This window comes from Balaenoptera physalus (genome assembly GCF_965194825.1).
Source record: "Balaenoptera physalus genome assembly, chromosome: 9".
Lineage (NCBI taxonomy): Eukaryota > Metazoa > Chordata > Mammalia > Artiodactyla > Balaenopteridae > Balaenoptera > Balaenoptera physalus.
The window spans coordinates 2694620-2714970 of NC_138888.1; the positions used below are offsets into that span (position 1 = coordinate 2694620).

The window sequence follows — 20351 nt, forward strand, 5'->3', positions numbered from 1 at the left end:
CGGGCAGTGGCCACAGCGCAGTGGCGGCTGGACGTTCCTGTTGACACAGGTGTCCGTGCAGCGGGCACAGGAGGAGAGGGCGCCGCGATGGAGGAGAACACGGCCTCCTGGCTCTGGGGTTGCACGTCATTCCTGCAGACGCTGGAGCTATGGCGTGCTATTTGCTTCTAAACAGATCGCTTTGGTAGTGGGATTGCAGATGGGTTGGGGGGCGCAGGATTGAGCCAGGAGTTACTATATTCCGGCACGAACGGTTCCTGATTGCGGGGCTGGAAGGAAGGGAGACAGGAACGCTACTTAGAAAGTATCACGAGTCTGGGTCGTTACACATACGGAATGAAGGAGTGACAGAGTGGCTGGTAGTTTTCAGCTTCTGGTTCAGGCGGTGGGGTGACTGGCCATGCCCTGCACAGGACAACAGAGGTTAACGGAGAGAGCTTTCAGGTTAAAATTCTAGAAAAGGGGGATCTACTCCTTTCCCAGGCGTGTCATTGATTTTTCTGTGTGAAACTCCAGGATTTTAACAAGTAGCATCTTTGTGGAGCACTTATTTACAGAGCACTTCCTCATACTGGTTTACTGCGTGGAGTTGCCGGTTGTGTAGGTGACAACCTTGTGAGGAAAGTAGACAGGTTTCTCCCCTCCCCCCTCCCCTCCCCCGCTCCCCCTTCATCGCACAGAGTGGGCTTCCTGGACCTCGGCGCTGACGCGTTTTGGACGGGGTCGTTCTCGGTGGGGATGTCCTGTGCACCGCGGAGACTCACCAGCATCCCTGGCTCCGCCCACTAGATGCCAGCAGCATTCTTCCTGTCACCCCCCGTTGTGACAACCCAGAATGTCTCCAGACATTGCCAATGTCCCCTTGACAAAGTCACCCCCAGTTCTAAAGGCTCGGAGGATTTCGGCAAAGGTGAAGTCATAATCAGAACAGTGGGTAGAAATTTAATTCAAGATGTTTCACTTTCTGATGTACATTCCACGATGCGATGCTTCTTACCACTACGTTTTTAGATATCGCTCACCGAGCCACAGCTATATCGTATTTGCTCTTTAACAAAGAGGACATTTATGTTCAGCTACATCTATTCCGTGTCCGGGACTACATCGTTTCATTTCCAGAAGTATTTTATTCATTTTTACAGTCTCTTGTTTGTTAATCACGTTTTCATTTCTTCCTTTTATTTCCTTAAACATATTAGATTTGATAATTTTACATTCGACGTCTGCTAAGTCCAGCAGCTGAAGTCCACACGTCTGATTCTGTAGTCAGTTGTCTTACTGGCTTTGCCGATACCCCGTGTCCTTGTGAACTGTGTGTTCCGTGGCTGTGAGCTTGTGCTCCTGGCAACTGTATGCAAGGAATTCTTGGAATCCTGGGTTTAATGTGGATTTCTCTAGAGAGCATTTCTGTGTGTTTCTGCTGGGCACCTGGGCTCAGAACCATCTGAGACCACTTCAAGTTCTCAACTTGAGTTTTCGTCGTTGTTTTTGGTTACATGGAGAGTGAATTAGGTCCACAAGCCTGTGTCAGGGCTGGCTGTGCTCACAATGTCTAAGGGGAGACCTCTTTCCCTTCCCTGCCACCCCACCCTGCGTGGCTGGGCGTCTGACCTCCGTGGCCCTCGAGGGTTAAATTTGAATCTCCAAGTTGCAACCCTGGACGGCATTCTCGACGCCGCACTGACCACTTCCATTGTAACTGGTTTGTTGCACAAACCTGGCTTGTGCTTGGACCATCACACGCCTTCCACTCTTTGTCGGAAGAGTGGACAATGAAAGGACCCTGGCAATTTCGACGGCTTTCCTTCCCGCTCTTGAACAAGAGACAACTGCATTCACTTTAGGTTTTGAACTTGATCAGGAAGTTAGTGTTTCCAGTCCTAGGACTGATCAAACTCAGACATTCTCTTTGCCCAGCTTGAATTGCCATCACGCTGGAAGCCTGCAGCATCCTTTTCAGGGTCAGAGCGGGAGGAGAGGAGAGATGAAGACATACTTAAACTGCTCCTGGCCCAGCTGACCCCTTCTTCTCGTGGTCAGCTGTCTCGTCTTCTTCCGAGGTTATTGTGGCTGGAGACCCACTCCCCACGCCCCCCTCCCCAGCTGCAGCCCACTTACAGGACAGCGGCCCTTCATTTTGGGGGTTACTTAGAATTCTTCCCTCAGCCCTGGGCCCGGTGCCGGGCAGGGCCTCAGGGACCTCCAAATGGGCCCCTCTCCTGCACGGCCACGTCTGATCCGTCGGAGACACTGATATATCCTTTTCCCCACAAGCCCTAGGAACGTAGGCCACTGCGTGAACAGTCCCTCCTGGTGCCTCCCTGGGGCCGTGGCCGCCCTGCTCCCTCCTTTAGAAGCCAGGCCCCAGCACATCACAGCTGTCATGGTGGGGCTTGACATAAAGGGGGGGCATCCCCCCAACCCAGGAAAGTCCTTTGGGTGGAGGGAAGGGAAGGTGGAACGGCACAGATTTTGCCAGTCACCTTGCTGACAAAAGCCTCCCTCCCCTTCCTGCCCAGGGCGTCCTGTGTTCTCAGAGAAGGGGCAGCTCCAGGGCTTTGGAAGGCTCTCGGTTATCATCCTTGGAATTCTGAAATCGTTAACCTCTTGTGTATCGGGGACTTGGTGGGAACTTTACTTTCCGTTAATCAATCATGAAATTCTGTTTGTTCCAAGTTCTCAATAATCCTGTTCTTCCGCAGCTGGGGACCCCTCCTCCTCTGTCTGTCCAGGACATGTGTCCTTGTTCGCAGAGCTCACCCCAAATGCCGCCTCCTCGGCTTCTCCAGTTAGGATTGGCTCCTCATTTATCTCTGTTCTTGTAGCATTTTCTTACATGTTTCTTTCACATTATGTAAAACCTGCATCCGATTTGTCTATTCACTTTCCTTCTCTAACACACGGCCGTGAACTTCTGGGGGTCAGGAGCCGCGTCATAATCACGTCCGTCTCCCCTGGGCCGAGCACCGGGCCAGGCGCTCAGAGGAGCTCCGTAATCGTGTGTTCAACTGAATCGAACGCACACCAGCCAGTCTGGCCCTCTCTTGGAAGCAGCATTAGCCCTGGAATTCAGTCCCAGACTGATCGTGCTGAAGTCAGGGAGAAACTCAAGATAGTCAGGGGTCTGCTGAGCTCTTGGTCTTCTCTCCAGGCTTCCCCACCCCATCATCTGGGCACCAGCCCAGCCTTTATTAAGCTCACTTTTTCTTTCCCAAAATTTGCTAGGGATCATTTGGACCCAGGTTAAAGTGGGCCCTGATACCGACCCCAGATTTGGTGGTCTGGAGGGTTTGGCGGTAAATGATTTCCAGAGAGTTTGATATACCTGTTTTACTGGCAGAAGGGCAAACAGACTTGTTCTAGCAATGAAATGACTTTCTCAGTTGAAATATGGAAGCTGCTTTTTTTTTTTCTTTTGAGATGTCCAAGTTCAATAGAGCCATTGTGTAGCACTCAGCTGTGGAAGATCGTGGATGGCCCATAAGACACTGCCTTTCCAGTCCTGTTACACCAGGTCAAAATGCTCTTTAAAAAAAAAAAAAAAAAAATTACTTATTTATTTGGCTGCGCCGGGTCTTCGTTGCAGCATATGGGCTCTTAGTTGCGGCATGCAGGATCTAGTTCCCTGACCAGGGATCAAACCCAGGCCCCCTGCACTGGGAGTGTGGAGTCTTAACCACTGGACCACCAGGGAAGTCTCAAAATGCTCTTGTTGGTAAAACAAGCCTGCGCCAAGGCTACTGCTCTGAGCAGGGTGCCCCTGAGCTAGCATCACTGACAAACCACACTCCTGTCTCTGACTAGTTGTACCATCGACCCACAGCCGGCTTCTTCCTCATTCTTGGAGCAGGTGACCAGCCCGATGTCTGATGTCCGTCAGCTGCTGTCTTTTCCAGAGACGCAACATGGCACAACCCTGGCCTGTCTTTGTTTGCTTAGAGCTGGGATACCTGAGTGGTGGTGGCGGGAGACCCAGGGTGGTAAGAAGCTCATTCCCAGCGTAGGGATAATGGCCCTCCAGCAGAAGAATCCTTGCGGGAAGCAGGAACCGGTTTGGGGCATATTTTCATCTTAGGGATGCACAGTGGGAACACAAAACATGCAAGTGTGCTCAAGCTCATCAAGCAAGGAAATGGCAGTGCCAGCATCTTGATGCTAAACTGTGCTTACCACCATTAAACCCCAGGGAGACTGTCTGACCTCATCTCTTGACCCAGATGCAGCATGAACTTACCAGTTCTTATCTGGGAGCATCCGCTGTCTTTACTCACTTTAGCAAAGATAGCCTGACACAAGTATTTAATGCGCCTTTTGATTAAGCCAAGGGATGACATGACATGTAGATTTTTCACAATCTGCCTAGCAAAGCAGTACTTGGCACACAGCAGCGGGTGCAAGAATGCTTCTGGACTTTTCAGGGGGTGGTGGCAGTATGCTAATGAGCTTGTTTGGCCCTGTTTTAAACATAAAAATACGTGGACAATGCACAAGAGGAAAACAGAAAAGGCTGCACAGAGTCCTAAGCTCACAAATCTGGAACTGCCTACAGCCCTCTGGTGAGCATTTCTAGGAAAAAAAGAAAAACAAAGGGTGTTCCCCTTTAAGGCAAATCCCCTGCAGCCCTGCAGCTGGTTTCTGAGAGCCCTGACTCAGGACACTCTGTGTTTAGGCCCTGATAAGTCATCAGTTTGGATGATTTTCTATACATGGAGTCGGAGGTCATGGAGAACGGATGTGTCTTTGTTCTCCAAACACTGCCCTGGGAGGCTTCCCCAGCTGCCTGCCGGCGTCCCGGGCTGCGTGGGGATCCATTCATCACTCGGGCAAGGACTGGCGGACCCCCAGGTCGGGCGCCCGGGCCGCGGGGACGGGCTCAAGAAGAGGGGGCCAAGGGGCAGGAGAGGTACAGAGCGCACGTGTGCAAGCTCATGGTGCACCCCTCCACCCTTTTGTTCCATGTTCTAGAAGTGTTTGCTAATCAGCAATTAAAGTTTTGAACGGCACAGAAGAGCATGATTCCAAAGTCTGTATATGGGTGCTTTACGGAGAGAAAACATGACACCCCAAGCTAGAAAAAAGCCCAACAGGCCAACGAAGTAGAACAGAGAGCAAGCGACAGGCGCAGCTGAACCGCCTCACCGCCCGCCCCGCGCGGCGCAGCAGTCCTCCGCGGGCTCATCAGGCATGCGCCGCCGAGGGCGCTGATTGGCGGAGGGGGCGGTGGGCGGGGCAGAGCCACAGAGAGCGAGTACTTGGAGGCGGGGGGGGGGGAGGAGAAGTGAGAGCCTGGGGCTGTAGGGCGGTGGGCGCTGATTGGTGGTAGTGGCTGAGAAGGAGGAGGTGGGAGTGGCTGGGTGCGCCGGCGGGCTCTGATTGGTGGTAGTGGCGGGGGCCTGCTCCTCCCTGGGCCGGAGGAGGAGGAGGAGAAGGAGGGAGAGCCTGGGGCGGCGGACTCTGATTGGCGGTAGTGGCGGAGGGCCGGGCGGGGCGGCAGGTGCTGATTGGCAGTAGTGGCTGGGGGCGGGGCGAGGCGGGGCTGCCCGGGGCTGGTCCTCGCAGGCAGGAGGAGGAGGAGGAGGGAGCGCTGGTCCCCCGGCCGCCGTGGCCGGCTCGGCCTGCCCTTTGTGCCCGCAGCCCGCGCCCCGTGCCGATGGCCGCTGCGCCGGGCTTCCCGGCCGCTCGCGCCCGCCGGCGGACCTAACCCCGCGCGCCTGGGATGCGCCGGGGATGCGCGTCCTCCGGCCCTGCGGCTCCTCGCGGCTGGGCGCCGGGCGATGGAGCTGAGCATGAAGAAGTTCACCGTGCGCAGGTTCTTCTCCGTGTACCTGCGCAAGAAGTCGCGCTCCAAGAGCTCCAGTCTTAGCCGACTCGAGGTAAATGCCCTCGCCTCTGAGCGCGCAGGTACCCAGGTCCCCGCCGCGCCCTGGAGGATGCTGCGGGTCTTGGGGCCATCCCGAGCCCTTTCCTATCGTCACATGCACGGTCACCCTGAGACCCATGTCAGGGAGTTAAAGTTGAAAGCTGGTCCGGTTTTCCTAAAACCGAACGTTATTGTTGGGACTTACTGATAACTGGACCGGTCCTCGGGTTCTCAACAGGGACTAAACTTTGCCCCCATTGAATTTCTAACTAATTTTGTGCCACGCTCTGCGCAGGGTTTGGGGTAGTCACCCTCGGTGCCCACAGGCACCCAGGCACCTCCGGGTGGGGAGGGCTTTTCAGCCCGTGTCGCTCGCTATGGCACCTCAGAAGTCCCAAGTACAGAACCTGCCCAGCCCCACCCTAGGCTGGCGTTGATCGGGTTTATTTTGCCTTGACCCAGAGCCACACAAATACTACCATGTAGTGTAGATTGTTCGTGTATTTGAAATCAGTGTAGAATTGACAAAAAGGGATTTTTTTTTTTTTTTAAAGGCAGCAACACAATCTACTTGGACCAGTCTGAAACGGTGCCCAGTAGTAAAGTGCCTGATGCAATATCTCTGCAGCTCGGGGTTTGATATAGATTCGTCCCGAAAGCCAGAGGACCCTGAAAATAGTGTCCTTTTCTCGGGTCCTGCATCATGTCATCTTCAGGTTTCCAAGTCATCTGTGGACGGTTCTCTAATGTGTTTTGTATTTCAACAATCACATCTTATTCTCTTCATCCCAGTGTCCAGAGTACATGGTTGAATCTATAGATGACCAAACTGTGAAGCATGTTTAAGTAAAAAAAAAAAAAAAGACATTTTGGGGTTTGGGGGGAGGGGGGTGGGAGCTGATGACACAGCCTAGAGATTTCTTTTGACATTGCCCTCGCCTGTGCCACAAGGCTGGCACCTATGGAGGTTTTGATGTGTTTTTTTCTAACGAAGTCAAATCAATTGGAACAATGTCACATTTTTCATCTTGAGTTTCTTTGTCCTGGCTGCCATGATATTAGATACAGGCATGGGTTCTGCAACAATTAAGAGGGCTTTAGGCAAAGCTCAGGAATGGACATGAAAGCAACAGGGAATTACTTGTTTAAAAAGTTTCTGTTATGATATCACTAAATCAGAATTTTAAGAACTAGGTTAGGTTTCTGAGGGTAAAACATATCTTTCAAACAAATACAACTATTAATTAAATTGTGGAGGGCTTGCTTTAAACCTCACGCTGACAGAGATGAAGCATAAGTTCATTGAGATAAGTCATTTTCCTGGGTTTCAGGCACTTAAAAAGCGAAAGTGGACAAGAATAGACACTCAGAAGAGTATTCACCTTTATACCTAGTATGTCTTTATTCATCCAAATGCCAAGTTTATTATTCAGCTCCTTGTCTCCTTCCATTTATTGTCCTTGTCAAGGCGAGGCAGTAAACTCCCGGAGTCGTTTAGGAAGAGGTGCATAAAGACTGGCAAACCCGTGGGGCTCAGGAATCCTCTCAGCACGATATACTCACCTCTGGTGTTCTGGTTCGGCAATGAGAACCGGGCTGTGGAAGTGCCTCGAAAGATATATATAATAGGAACCAAGTGTTGCTTAGAAACGATGTTGCTTCAATGTGAAAATAAAATTTCTGTATACAAAATAAAACTATAAATAAACCATCAGCTATGCAGAAGGTCAAGCTGACGAGGAAGAAGTGTAGTCTGTCAGCATGTGGTCAGTGAGCACTTCGTCTGACCCAGGTGCCTGTGCTGGGGGCTGGACAGAAGGTCCGATAAAGATGCCCAGCACTGATACAGTGCTCTGTTCTCTGCAGATGCTCTCAGCAGCTGCTTGCAGTTGATACTTGTGAAAATCCAGGTAGACATGTGTTACTACCCTCATTCTACTGCTAGGGAGGAAAAACCCTGAGAACAAAACCTGAGAATCATGCTGAAAACCAAACAACAAATTCACTCTGCAAGTGTTTACTGAGAACCTCATACGTGTGCAGCTCGTTTCTGGGCATTGTAGGTCCAGAAAATGTAAGACGTGGCAGCCCTGGCCTCATGGTGCCTCCACCTAGTGGGGGATCGAATCAGTGACCGACTGACCTGTGCTTCAGTCCAGTAAATCCCACGTTCCTGCCCGGCTACCTTCCATCATTTCCCAAAGAAGCCTGTCTATTCGTTTGTATAGTCAGAGCAGATTATAGACCAAGAAGCGCTCACCAAAAATTGTGAAATTTAGGAGGCAGGTTTGTCAATAATTTGAGGTTGAGAAATAGGACATATAAAGTACTTAACAGGGATATGTATGTAGTCCTCTGTTTGGACTAATAAAAACGATAACTCATTTTGTAGAAAGAAGCGTGGTTATTTTTAAACTCTTTCTGTGAAATTTATATTTTAAAATATACACAGAGACTTTGAAAATTTTTGTTTTGTTTACATTCAAAAATCTAGTGATATTAACAGGAAAGTAACAGTACTTACTTTAAGGTTGAAACAGTATCGTCTGAAAATTTTTGTTTTGTTTGCATTCAAAAATCTAGTGATATTAACAGGAAAGTAACAGTACTTACTTTAAGGTTGAAACAGTATCATCTTTGTCAAAAAGACTTTTAGGGAGAGGCTTAGTGTTTCACACTTGCTTTTAAATTTGACTTGACTTTCCCATCTAGAACTCAGCCTTTGGTCAACTCTAACCAACAGAGAAGCCAGGTTGTTTGATCAGATTTGGAATCAGTTTATGAATTACAGCTTAAGTGTTTTTTACAGTGTATCAGCATGGCAGCAGCTGAGACGGCTAGATCTTGGACTCTGGCAAGGATGATTTCGGGGGTTTCTAAAGGCAACTTGGATGTCTTGCACAGATTTCTGTGTGCATGCCCTAGAATGGTTTCAGGGCTCAGCGTCTGCCAGGCCCTCACCCCCGACAAAGCTCTGATACCAGGTCATTGACAACATTGCCTGAGAGCCATAGTACCTCTAGAAGGTGTAACCGTTGCCTCATCTAACTGTCCGTTTCATAGATGAGAAAATGGGGCCCAGGGAAGCAAAATGACTTGCTTACGCTCCTAAAGTGTTTGACAGGAAGTTCTTTACTATAAGAGCATGTACTGTTTATTATTCATTTTAGCCGTTTCAGGTTGCGTGGTTATTGGAGTTTACCAAGTATTAGATGATGCATGAATGAAGGCTATTACAATTTTTAAAAGAAAACTACTCTAGGGGATATTTTGGAATGTGCTTCATAACCTAAAGTTATTCTAGAAAACCTTTTCTGGAAGTTAGAAAGTTCCAGGTGAATTTCGGCTTTGCATCAGATTTACTAAAATTGGATTCTCACTTTTACCTCTCACAGCAGGGCAGTTCCTTAAACTCCCTAAGCCTCATTTTTCTCCACTGTGAAATGGGGATGGTAATAGTTCCTACCTCTTGGGGTTAATATGAGGAGTATGAGCTACCATATGTAAAGGCTTAACACGGAGTCTGGATGATAAAATCAATAATCAATCATTGTTAGCTATGGATATTGATAAAATATTTCCCGGGTTTATTGGTATTTTTCATACTGTTCAATGTCTACTGGTTCTGTCTGAACCTGAGGTTGCCCTTACGGCCCGCGGAACCCATGGCTTGCGCTGTCTCCCAGCCTGGTAATTAATTAATCGTTGAGGCGCCCTTGCTGAGCGCCTTGGGGAAGAAGAGGCAGAGATCAATCCTCCCAGGCTGGATTCCAGCCTGTTTCATCCGACAGGACTGGCCCCATTTGCTAGGATGACAGCCCCAGTCCGTCATCTGGCTGGGATGGTGACATTCCTCTTCCTCATCTTGCCTGTCACCCTGGGATCCGAGAGTGCATTACAGCGCAGGTCCTGGAGCCGCGGCATCCAGAGCTCAGGCTGCTTCTAGAGTCAGGACCTGCCCCAGCGTCAACGTCCTGACTTAGCAGAGCTTTGGGAAGGAAGCCTGCCTACTCATCCTTCAGTAGCCCAGGAAAACCTCCGAAGTGTGAGCAAACTCCAAAGCCTAGCTTGGGGCTGGGGAAGGTTGAGAGAGGTTGGCCAGGAAAGGCTTGGGAGCAAATATTGGGTTTCAATTAGTGAAAAGTGATATTGTTTACTCGGGGTAAGATTTATCTACCAATCTGCTAAACGTTTCAATACTCAGTGTCGGTTCATTTAGGGAACACTTATTTTTCTTGAGGTTATCACCAAAGACGGGAAGTTGGTTCTCTTTGCTTACCTATCATTTCATCTGGTTTTGACATTTTTACTGAAAGACAGTTGGGGGTGAGTGAGAAGGACAAAAGACAAGTCCTCTCTCTGGGGTATTGATAGTGGTAAACTGTTGAGTGGAGAAGAATTTCATTTATTTATTAGCTCAATTATCTACATACTCAGAGTTTTTAGTGTATACCATGTGCATTGTGCAAAGCAGTTGAGATATAAAGGTCTGATCCCTGCCCTCAGTGAACTTAACATCTAGTGAGAGAGGCAAACACGTAAATGGAAGCCCACTATGTAGGGTGTAAGTCCTGGGAAATTATTGGCATTATTGGAGTTCAGTGGTCTGATTACATCATTGTCAATTTGTTCAGATTTCCAACGCTCACAGATAATCAAGCATTATCTATGTGCACATGTGCACACATGAATATATTTTAATTGCTTACCCCTGTTTAAAGGAAGCATGGTATCCTAATAAATTAAATGTTAAGGGACTTTTAGCAAATAGAGCAGTGTTGGCTCCGGTCATGAAAAAAAAAAAAAGAAAGAAAACTTCCTGGAAAGTTAAACATTCAAGCTTATTCTTGGTCCTTGACTGGTAAGCTCTTTTTGATATTGGGAGGTTTCCCAGAAAACCATTTCTAATTAAAATAATTTTCAGGTAATTTCAGTAAATGCACCCGAAGAAATTCTGTGTTAATCCTGATTTTGTTGGGCTTTTGGATAGCAATAACAACAACAAAAAGTCAGAGAAGACCACAAGAAATAGTCCATTTTAGTGAATACTTAATTTGCTTATTGTTTTGCTTATTTATGCTTTGTTGTGTTTTGAAGACACTAGACTTAATTCCTTATTTGTGGTCTGCCTTATCTTTGCAATTTCATTACATACTTTTCTCTCCTTACATCCAAGAAAACTCCCCAAAGTACTGTTTCTTATTTAAAAATATGTGAAAAGACAACCCAAAATATTACTTCACCCCTTTTTAAAAAAATTTATTTTATTCAAGTATAGTTGATTTACAGTGTTGTGTTAATTTCTGCTGTACAGCAAAGTGATTCAGTTACACATATATATGCATTCTTTTTCATGTTCTTTTCCATTATGGTTTATCCCAGGATATTGAATATAGTTCCCTGCGCTATACAGTTGGACTTTGTTGTTTATCCATTCTATATATAATCATTTGCATCTGCTAATCCCAAACTCCCAATCTCTCCCTCCCTCACCCCCTCCCCCTTGGCAACCTCAAGTCTGTTCTCTCTGTGAGTCTGTTTCATAGATTCACCCTTTTTTTTCTCCTCCTCTTTGACCTATTCGTTCTGAGTGTCTTCCACCACACACCCCGATGCAGAAAAGACTATTTCTGTATATTTTTCATGCATTCAGAAGTACAGGAATAAAATAAAATCACACTAAGTAAAAACTGGAATATCTGTCCACATCATCTGCTTTGCTGCTTACCCAGGATTTCACTCTGTTTCTTGCATGCTGGGTGGGCGATTTCCTAGATGTGGCAAATTTATAAGTGGGTAGGAGGCGTCGGAGCTCTGAGGCAGGGAGAGACCAGGGGCTTGAGCAGGAGGTGAAGAGTGAGCCTTGTGAGCTGGGGATTAGTCAGTGCAGGGCTCCAGTGGGGAGTGCCCCTTTCAAATGTAGGGAGACTGGGGGTGAGCTTGCTCTGCATGAAATCCAGTTGGTAACCAGTAGTTTAGCCAGAAATGCTCTTCATCTTTGGTCCAAGCTTCTGTGCTTGTTAAGTAGGTAAAGCCAGTGTAGCACTAAAAGCATTCTCTAGAATGCTCTGCCTTTATTTCCGATGACGCTGGGTTCTGTTGTGTTGTATTTTTCCCCCAGTGTCATATGTTTGCTGATATATTTTCACTGGTAAAAGCTATTAAATTAAACTCAAGTAGGAATTATCAACAAATAGTCTGTTAAGCTACAGTGTGATTTAATCAAGCAAATGGCTCAGACACAAATATATTCAGTATAAAATATTGTTCATCGTATCTGATTTGCAGCTGTGTAGGAAGCCTTTCCTGCTGATGAGTTGGCTAAGGAGACGTAATGGCGGTGCAGCTATACTTAAACCTGGGAACCTGCCCCCTGGGATATGGGGGTGACTGCAGTGGCCGCATCACCGTGGTTGATCACCAAGCGGGCAAGAGCCAGTGTTTGGAACCACCGAGATGCGCACTGACAAAGCTCTCCTCCCTCAAACTTTAGCCCAGCTCCCCGGCCCCTCTTTTCAACTTGGCCGGACCTTGGGCTTCTGTGTCATCCTTGCTGAGCCTCCAAAACCCGGTTTAGCACGAATTCTGCTGAGTTGATTTAGAGAGCAGCCCGATCCCTCCTCGGCCTTTGATCGCCCTCTATATCTGGTCCAGTTCCCCATCCCCACGTCCCCAGGTGAGATGAGATGACCCTGACCTGCCTTCAGCTCAGTTTAGAAGGAACTGCCCTACCCCACCGCCCCTCACCTGCCCCTTGGCTGCAAATCCCCACGTGTCCTTCTTGTATGAGATCTGAGCTCCATCTCTTCCCCCTGCTGCAAACCCCACTGCAGTGGTCCCTTGAATAAAGTCTCCCTCACCATTTTTAACAAGTGCCAGAATAATTTTTCTTGAGCAATACCTATTATTAGTAGTAATTTGCATGTGTTCCTTGAGAGCCCTTAACAGGGGTCCCAGGAACACCACTGATCAGAGAGCCCTACTTGATTCCAACCAGCAAACACTCAGCAGCCAATCTTTCTCCATGAGCTTTGGTTTGCAAAGGCCCCTAGGGTCTGCAGGCCGCCCTCACCCTAAGAGCCCCAAGCTTCTGTCCCCGTGGGCCAGGCAGAGGTGCTTTCCCCCTCGCCCTGCACTGGGCGCCCTTCCCCGGCCCAGGGCTCCCCACGCTCCCTCCACTGGCTGTGCCAGGATCTTGCTGGCTACCGTTCCCCTGGCCCCGGGCACTTCCCTCGTCCTCCTGCTGTCAGCCCCACCAGGCCACTTCATGCTTTTGAGCTCCTATCTCCTCAGCTACAAAACAGGGATTCCCCCGTGATGATGCCGTCCTCAGGTTATTAAATGCTTGGAAGGTGAAATGGGCCCAGTCAGGGAGGAATTCGCCCTTGGCATTCTGTGATGTCACACAAAGCTGGCTTTGATTGGACCCCGTCTGGAAGGGGGTTTGCACTGCATTATGGGGGAAGAAAGCTCTTCCTCCTCTGCCAGCCTCCTCGCCCTCACGCCTCTGAGGACTCACCTGTTTCAAGTTAGTACTGTCACCACGGAGCTGGCTTTCCTAGGCTGTAGCTACGCTGGGGTTCCTGGGGGGGGATGCTCTCATCCATGTTGCTGCCACTTTAAACGTAATTCATGGAAACAGCAGCTCTTGTAAAGCAGAGAGCTTCATGCTGTGCCTGGTGTCCGCCCTGTAGCCAGGGGCTGAGGAGCCGGTAGAAATGATCTGGCTTCTTAGGGAGAAGAACTGCTTACTCTTTTGGCTAGTCTGCTCTCCTACGTTAAATTAATAAGATTCAAAAACACACATCAGAAGAGTGTTTACTTTGTTGGCCTGCGTGTTTCCTCCTGTTGCCCAAGAAAAGAAGGTTCTGAATAAGACTGAAAAGCTCTGAAAAATCTGCCTCACACTGTGGGGTGATTTGTGTGCCGTATCATCAGTCGTGGGATTTTCAGGTGGGTATTAGCCAGGCGTCGAGTCCGGGACCTCTTTGACGTGTCCGTGCAGTCACCGTGAGCTGTGGCATTCCTTGCGTCAGGACACCCAGGCCACACCGGCCTGCCCGAGGTAGCTTTTACTCCTTAAAACGTGCGGTCAGATCTTTAAGGAAAAGGGGTGGAGGGATTTACTTTGAAAGACTCTTTTGGAATGCCTACGGTGGAAATGCCCTAGTGACTACTTAGGAAATCGCTCATTCAGGTCCCAATTTTAACACTTTTGGCCCAGGATAATTGCAAACTTTCCACAACTAAGGAAAGTTAGTTATATTATCTAACATAATATATTAGATTTAATGTTAACCTCCAAATATATATTTAACATGCAGAATATAGTGCGGACGATCACTTTCTAAGAATGAAAATTTAAGAAAGCTTCTTATTTTGAAAAGTGAGTAGAATGCAGATCGGAGAAGGTGCTCTGGAGAGCCTTGGCGGGAGGGAGGCTGGGAGTGCAGGTGGGGAGGGCGGCGGCAGAGAGGAGCTGCGAGAGCTGGGCGGCAGGGCGGGCTCTGTGTGCCCCGAGACCCCCAAGGTGAGCATGCAAGGGGGCCACAGGAGAGAGACACTCTTGCCTTTTTACTTGCTACAGTGACTCTGTTTGGTTGACTTTGAAGATAAAGAAAAAAAAAAACAGGAAAAGCAGAAAGGAGCACTTCTTTTTAGAACACCTTCGGCTTCTTGCATCCTGCTTAGTTTGTAATCAGGTTAGGGAACAGGGCAGATGGGCTGCTGGAACGAGGTAGCGATTATCGCTCCCTGCCTTCACCCCAGAGAACCTCAAGAAGCAGCGTGAGGTTGGGCATGACTTTTGTATTTCTAGATCTCAGCAAAAAAGAGAAGGCATGAATTTTTTTTATATATACTTATATTCTTAATAGGATTCCCCTTCTTCATTCTCTCTCTTTTTAAAAAAAATAAATTTATTTATATATTTATTTACTTTTTGGCTGTGTTGTGTCTTCTTTGCTGCGCGCGGGCTTTCTCTAGTTGTGGTGAGCGGGGGCTACTCTTTGTTGCAGTGCGCAGGCTTCTCGTTGCGGTGGCTTCTCTTGCTGCGGAGCACGGGCTCTAGGTGCGCGGGCTTCAGTAGTTGTGGCACATGAGCTCAGTAGTTGTGGCTCGCGGGCTCAGTAGTGGTGGCTCGTGGGCTCTACAGCGCAGGCTCAGTAGTTGTGGCACACGGGCTCAGTAGTTGCGGCACGTGGGCTTCAGTAGTTGTGGCTCGTGGGCTCTAGAGCGCAGGCTCAGTAGTTGTGGCACGTGGGCTCAGTAGTTGCGGCACGTGGGCTTCAGTAGTTGCGGCTCGTGGGCTCTAGAGCGCAGGCTCAGTAGTTGGGACTCATGAGCTTAGTTGCTCCACTTCATGTGGGATCTTCCCGGACCAGGGCTCGAACCTGTGTCCCCTGCTCGGGCAGGTGGATTCTTAACCACTGCGCCACCAGGGAAGCCCCCAAAGGCATGAATTTTGATGTGTGACTCAATTAAGACTTTGCAGAATCCACCCCGACAGAGATGTGAATAAAAATGTGCAACCTGGTCAGAAGATGCTGAAGCCCATCTGTGAAGGGTCGGCGTGCAGGACAGCTGGGGTACTTAGAGCCCCGTCTTACGCCTCCATCAGCGTGTCCCACTTTCTTCTCTGACTCGTTGTTGAGGTGCGCCACAGTGGAACTCCAGCAGTGGGTGTAAGGAAGTGAGACTGATTTGTCAGAATGCACGGCTGTAGTCGTTGTGTACGTGCATGAGGATGGGGCTTATACTCAGCGGGGTGACGGACACCTGCCCAGACCATCACGGGAGTTTGGGGCAGCACCTGCGATTCCTGCCAACGCCTCCACTTTCCACCCAGCCGAGTGAGCTCAGCAGAGCCCCCGTCCCCCTCCGTGAGACCCCTCCTTCCCTCCACCCAGCCTGTTCCATCTGCGGCCCCCCCCTCCATGCCCTCCCTCCTGAGACGCCTGCCACTCAGGCACATGGCAGCCCACACCCATCCACCTGCTTCCATTCCCAGCGTCCCCCTTGGCTCTGAGCTGACCCGTGGCTTAGATTCAGGGCCATCACTTTCTTCCGAAGATTCTGGCCTGGAGCACTTGGGTTTGGACAGGGGAGATCTGTGGGAATTGGGGAGAAGTATTCTTTGCTGTGTGACCCAGGATGGCGTGGAGCCCGCTGCCGGAGTCTGAGCCTGCCGGGCGGTTCGTGTTCATCACACCCCATCTCCAGAGGAGACTGTTGGGCAGAGAAGCCACTAGAAGAGTTCCTCCCGGTGGCTTGGGCTCTGTCACCCATTCCTGTCAAGTTCTGGGTTTAAGGAAGTTCACTGAATCACAGACCATCCCGCGGGGCCAGGCCGGGTCCGGGAGCTGCGTGCTCCCTCGGCTGTTGGGGAGGTACCCCTGTCCTCTCTGAGGGCATCCTCCGTGTGGCACCGCCTGCACCTCTGCGCGAGCTCCGAGCCTCGCCTCGTTGCTGTGCGTGGATTTGCATAAAACCTTCTTTAGCCAGCTTGTGGCTGGTCTGGGACGCGTCAGGCTCGGCTCCGGTAGCTCTGTGTCCAGGGACAGCTGTGGGTGGCTGTCAGGACCCTTGCCCTGCTGTGTCCCGCATGCGTGTTCTCTGTGGTGCGTGCCTTCTGGGTCAACGCGTGTGAAGCCTGTGGAGGTCTTTTCAGAACTTCTGTCTTCGGTATTAACTGAACATTCACCGTGTGCCTGGAGATGACCTGTAGGACTTGGGTTTAGAGGGTTAAGAAGTAGGAAGAAATGGCCTTGACCTAAGACTAACTGTGGCGGACTGAAACCTCTGTAGAAGTGAGGTGACTAAGAAGCCGTTACAAAAGCACACACCCGCTGGAGGGAGGCCCGCATACGCAGCTCACAAACTGCAGGCCTGCTGTTTGGCATTTAAAATCTTCCTTAGAAAGAATGTCTCATCGACATTCACAATATAGCTGAGAGAGTGTCACCTGCAGGAAAAAGTATGGAAAAACAAAAGAAATCATTTTCATCACTTAAAAAATTTTAAAGCAGTAAAATATCTTAGGAGGGTGAGAAGCTGTCAACATTTTAAAAGCAAATTCAGAAATTTCAAAATGTTTGAATACTAGCAATTTTTAAAAACTGAAAAACGATAAAAGTCAAGGGGACTTTTATTTTAAAAGCCGGTGCTTACAGAGGAATAGGGTTAATTCCAGGAAGATGGCTCTTAGGACATCTTAAAGCAATTTCTAGTCAAATGTAAAAGCTTTTGACTTCCTAACGCTGAGTTTTGTGATGCGCGATTTCACTTTAAAGCCTACCAGCCCACGACTGTGCCCTGGCTCACAAGACGGAGTCGAGTGCCCTCCTCTTGGGAGGGGCCTGGTTCTCTGAAGGATCCCCTCTGTGCTTGGCACCTCGGGCCCCTTCCGTAGGGACACAGAGGCCGGCTGGGCGCCCCTGCTCCCGGCGCCACATCTGGGCTCGCAGCCCGCGGAGCACGTGAGCCTGCGGCCCCGTAGGAAGGCCCTGGCATGCCCCGCCTGCGGCCCCCCCGAACCCTGTACCTGGCGGGCCGATCCCCTGGGCGTGTGCCCCAGGCCGAGGCGGGAGCGGGACAAGAAGGATGGCCAGCCTCCGGGGACCCCGGGAGCAGGTGCCGAAAGCCCAGGGTCCCGTTTGTCTTCCTGGCGTCTCTGGCCCTGAGCAGCCCCGAGCCCTGAGAAGGAGCTCCGCCCGCCCCTGGGGAGTGTGACTGAGGCGACCCGCTCAGGAAACGGGGGCGCTTTACTGGCTGCTGGCTGTGCAGGTGTCTAGCCTTTGCCAGTGACGTGTAGTTATTTCTCCTGCCTTGGCTTCACGCCTCACCCTGACCTGCACCGCAGCCAGCTAGGCTGTTCCTGCCTGTGACACAAGCGGCCAGTGGGGTCAGAGGAGACGCCATGTTTCTGTCGCTGCTCAGCCACTTAGTACTTGTGTGACTTCGGCAGGTGGCCAGCTGACCCTTCCTGAGGCTCAGTTTCCTCCTCTGAAAATTGGTACAATACCTGCCTGCAGGGATCTAGCCGGGAGTAGATGGAATGGCCTGTCCACGGGCCCCGGCGGGCACTTAGTTTAAAAAAAAAAACTCCGTGTTTCCCATTACACTGCAATCTGTTTACGACACTCAGTCCTAGCTTCCTGCAGCACTGCTTCTAGTCTGTACACCGGCCTCAGGGTCCCGCACGGCGGCCACTGGGTCCCGCACGCCGGCCACTGGGTCCCGCACGCCGGCCACTGGGTCCTGCACACCAGTCTCGGGTCCTGCATACCAGCAGCAGCCAGACGTGCTGCAGTCAGGGGGTTTATTAAATACAACATCAGAAGCATTAGTAAAAAATTACAAATGCCACTTAAAGTGAAGGGTTCCAGGCAGAGGCACTCACGTTTCAGGACTGGACTTTTTCCTGACTACTAAATCAAACTTCCCCTCCAACCTAGAAAATTCAGGTGCGTGCTTTTCACTAAAGGCTAGAAATATAAGGAAAGGTTCTGAAAATTTAATACAAATGGACAGCTCCATTTCCTGTGGCTAAGCCTTCTCTCTGAGCCCTGATAACACCAAACTACTACTTAGTTTTGAAAGGTAATGGAGGAGTGGGAGTGGAGGAGAGAGAAGGCGGGGAAACAGAGAAGGGAAGAGGAGGGGAAGGATGAGTGAAAGAAACAGGGAGAATGCCGGCAGCAGAGGCCAGGTGGGAAAGACACAGAAAGAAAGATGCACTGAGAAGGAGGGGGACTGGCATTGAGGAGATCTGAGGTGGCCGCTTAGGGAAAAACACCAGAATGTGGGAAGCAGTTACATCCAAACTGTAGAGTCTGGCCGCCCTCACCCCCCGAGCGTGAAAGTAGCACACGCCTAGCCCTGTAATAGACGGAGTGTCACCTGTGGGCTCCCCAAGGTTGTTTCTGGCTAAATTAGAGTCACAGGATTAGACACAGTCAAGAGGAAAGGGTCAGCGAGCAGCCAGCAGGGATCCTAGACAGAGCTCCTCACTTCTGGTCCCCTTGCCCTGTTTGCAGCTGAGGCACAAGGTGTGGAAAGTTCCAGAACATGAACCTGGGGCGAAGGCTGCATTCCTGTAGGGGACCCAGAAGCATGTGAAATCTTCCTTCTCAAGAAGAGCTAGGGTTCTGGATTCCACCAGTGCGCTGTTGGCCAGCATTGGCAGCAGATGGCCGAGGTACCAGAGATACTGGAGTCGCGGATTCCTTGCTTATGTCATACCTGGTGGACGCGGCAGGACAGGACCGGGGATCTCCAGGCCCTTCTTCGGGGAGCAGCCGAAGACGTCCCTCCTGCCGCCCCAAGCCCTCCCTGAGACTAGTGGGCAGAGCCTGGCATCCAGGGGTGGAACAGCAAAGAAAAACTGGAGGAAAAAACAAACAGGATTTGGAAAGGGACCTTGGACACAAAGTCATATGCTTCATGAATTCACAGTGTCTCTGCTGCAGTTAGCAAATGCAGCAGGTGGGGAGAGCGAGGTGGCCCTGCTCTCAGAGGATGCTTGTACTTGGGTGACTGAATGCCCGGGCACAACCCCCCACCCCCTCTCGAGATCCGCGTTTGTGCCTCCCCCCCAGCCCAGTGGGGGCATCCCTGGCCCACTGGTGGGGCAAGATGAGCTTTGAAAACGATGTAAAGCTTTATGGAAACGTAGGAAGGTACTGTACTGTTATCCACACAACAGCGGAAAACGTTTCTTAGGAGCCCACAGGACTGATTTTACAGAGTTTTTACAATGTCTGTGACGAAAGAGTCCAGAATGGCAACTTACAAGGATTTGTTTTGCTTCCCCGAATTCTTCGTAACCAACGTGTTCTATGAATTTCACTCTTTTACGGTCCTGTGTCAGCATCGGCAACTCACCTTTGTGTTTGAAAAGACATGGTTATCCGTAATTACCGTTCAGGTGCATTTCATGTTTCCAGACACACATCTGCCACTGAAGTAGTGACAGATACTCTCACTCCCAGAGCTCTTCCATCTGGGAGAAAAAAAAGGAGAGACAAAATCAGGATTAAAATGATTATTATTTTTCCAGCCAACAGGTCTTTCATGCACTTTATAGGTTTTAAGGTGAAGGGGTCTGAACCATTTGAAAACTAAATAATACAAGTTTTCTTTCTCAGCAAAGATGAGTTTGAAATATTCACTTTGACAACCTGGAGATTAAAATGATCAGATCTCTATAAATATTTAAGCTTTTATGTACATATGTTTTTAACTATGTGTGTGTGTGTGTATGAGTGCGCACACTACATGTGGCGTTTTCCTGGCCACGGTGATTAGCTCAGAGTTGAGCGTGCGGTCCAAGACAGTCAAAGTGGGATGTAACTTGGGACCTTTGTTCATCGGCTGTGGAGGAACAAGGAGGCATGGAGCCTGGGAGCTTTCTGAGACCAGGAGGTTACCCAGCCTACAGAGCAACCAACAGAGCAGAGCCAAGAAAACCGTAGAGAAATGAGATTGGAGC

At 49.8% G+C, this 20351-nt stretch overlaps 1 protein-coding gene across 3 annotated transcripts in view; it reads left to right on the plus strand.

The window, feature by feature from the left end:
- Positions 1 to 20351, plus strand: part of RPS6KA2 (ribosomal protein S6 kinase A2) — a 372586-nt gene that overhangs the window by 205776 nt on the left and 146459 nt on the right. Inside the window, exon 1 of one of the 3 annotated variants that reach the window (XM_082475552.1) lies at positions 5575 to 5873. The exons of the other annotated variants lie outside the window; for them this stretch is intronic. Within the exon in view, the coding sequence (XP_082331678.1) occupies positions 5775 to 5873 (99 nt within the window). The 5' untranslated portion in view covers positions 5575 to 5774. Of the gene's footprint in view, positions 1 to 5574; positions 5874 to 20351 lie in introns of those variants that run through there. 3 annotated transcript variants of the gene reach the window in all.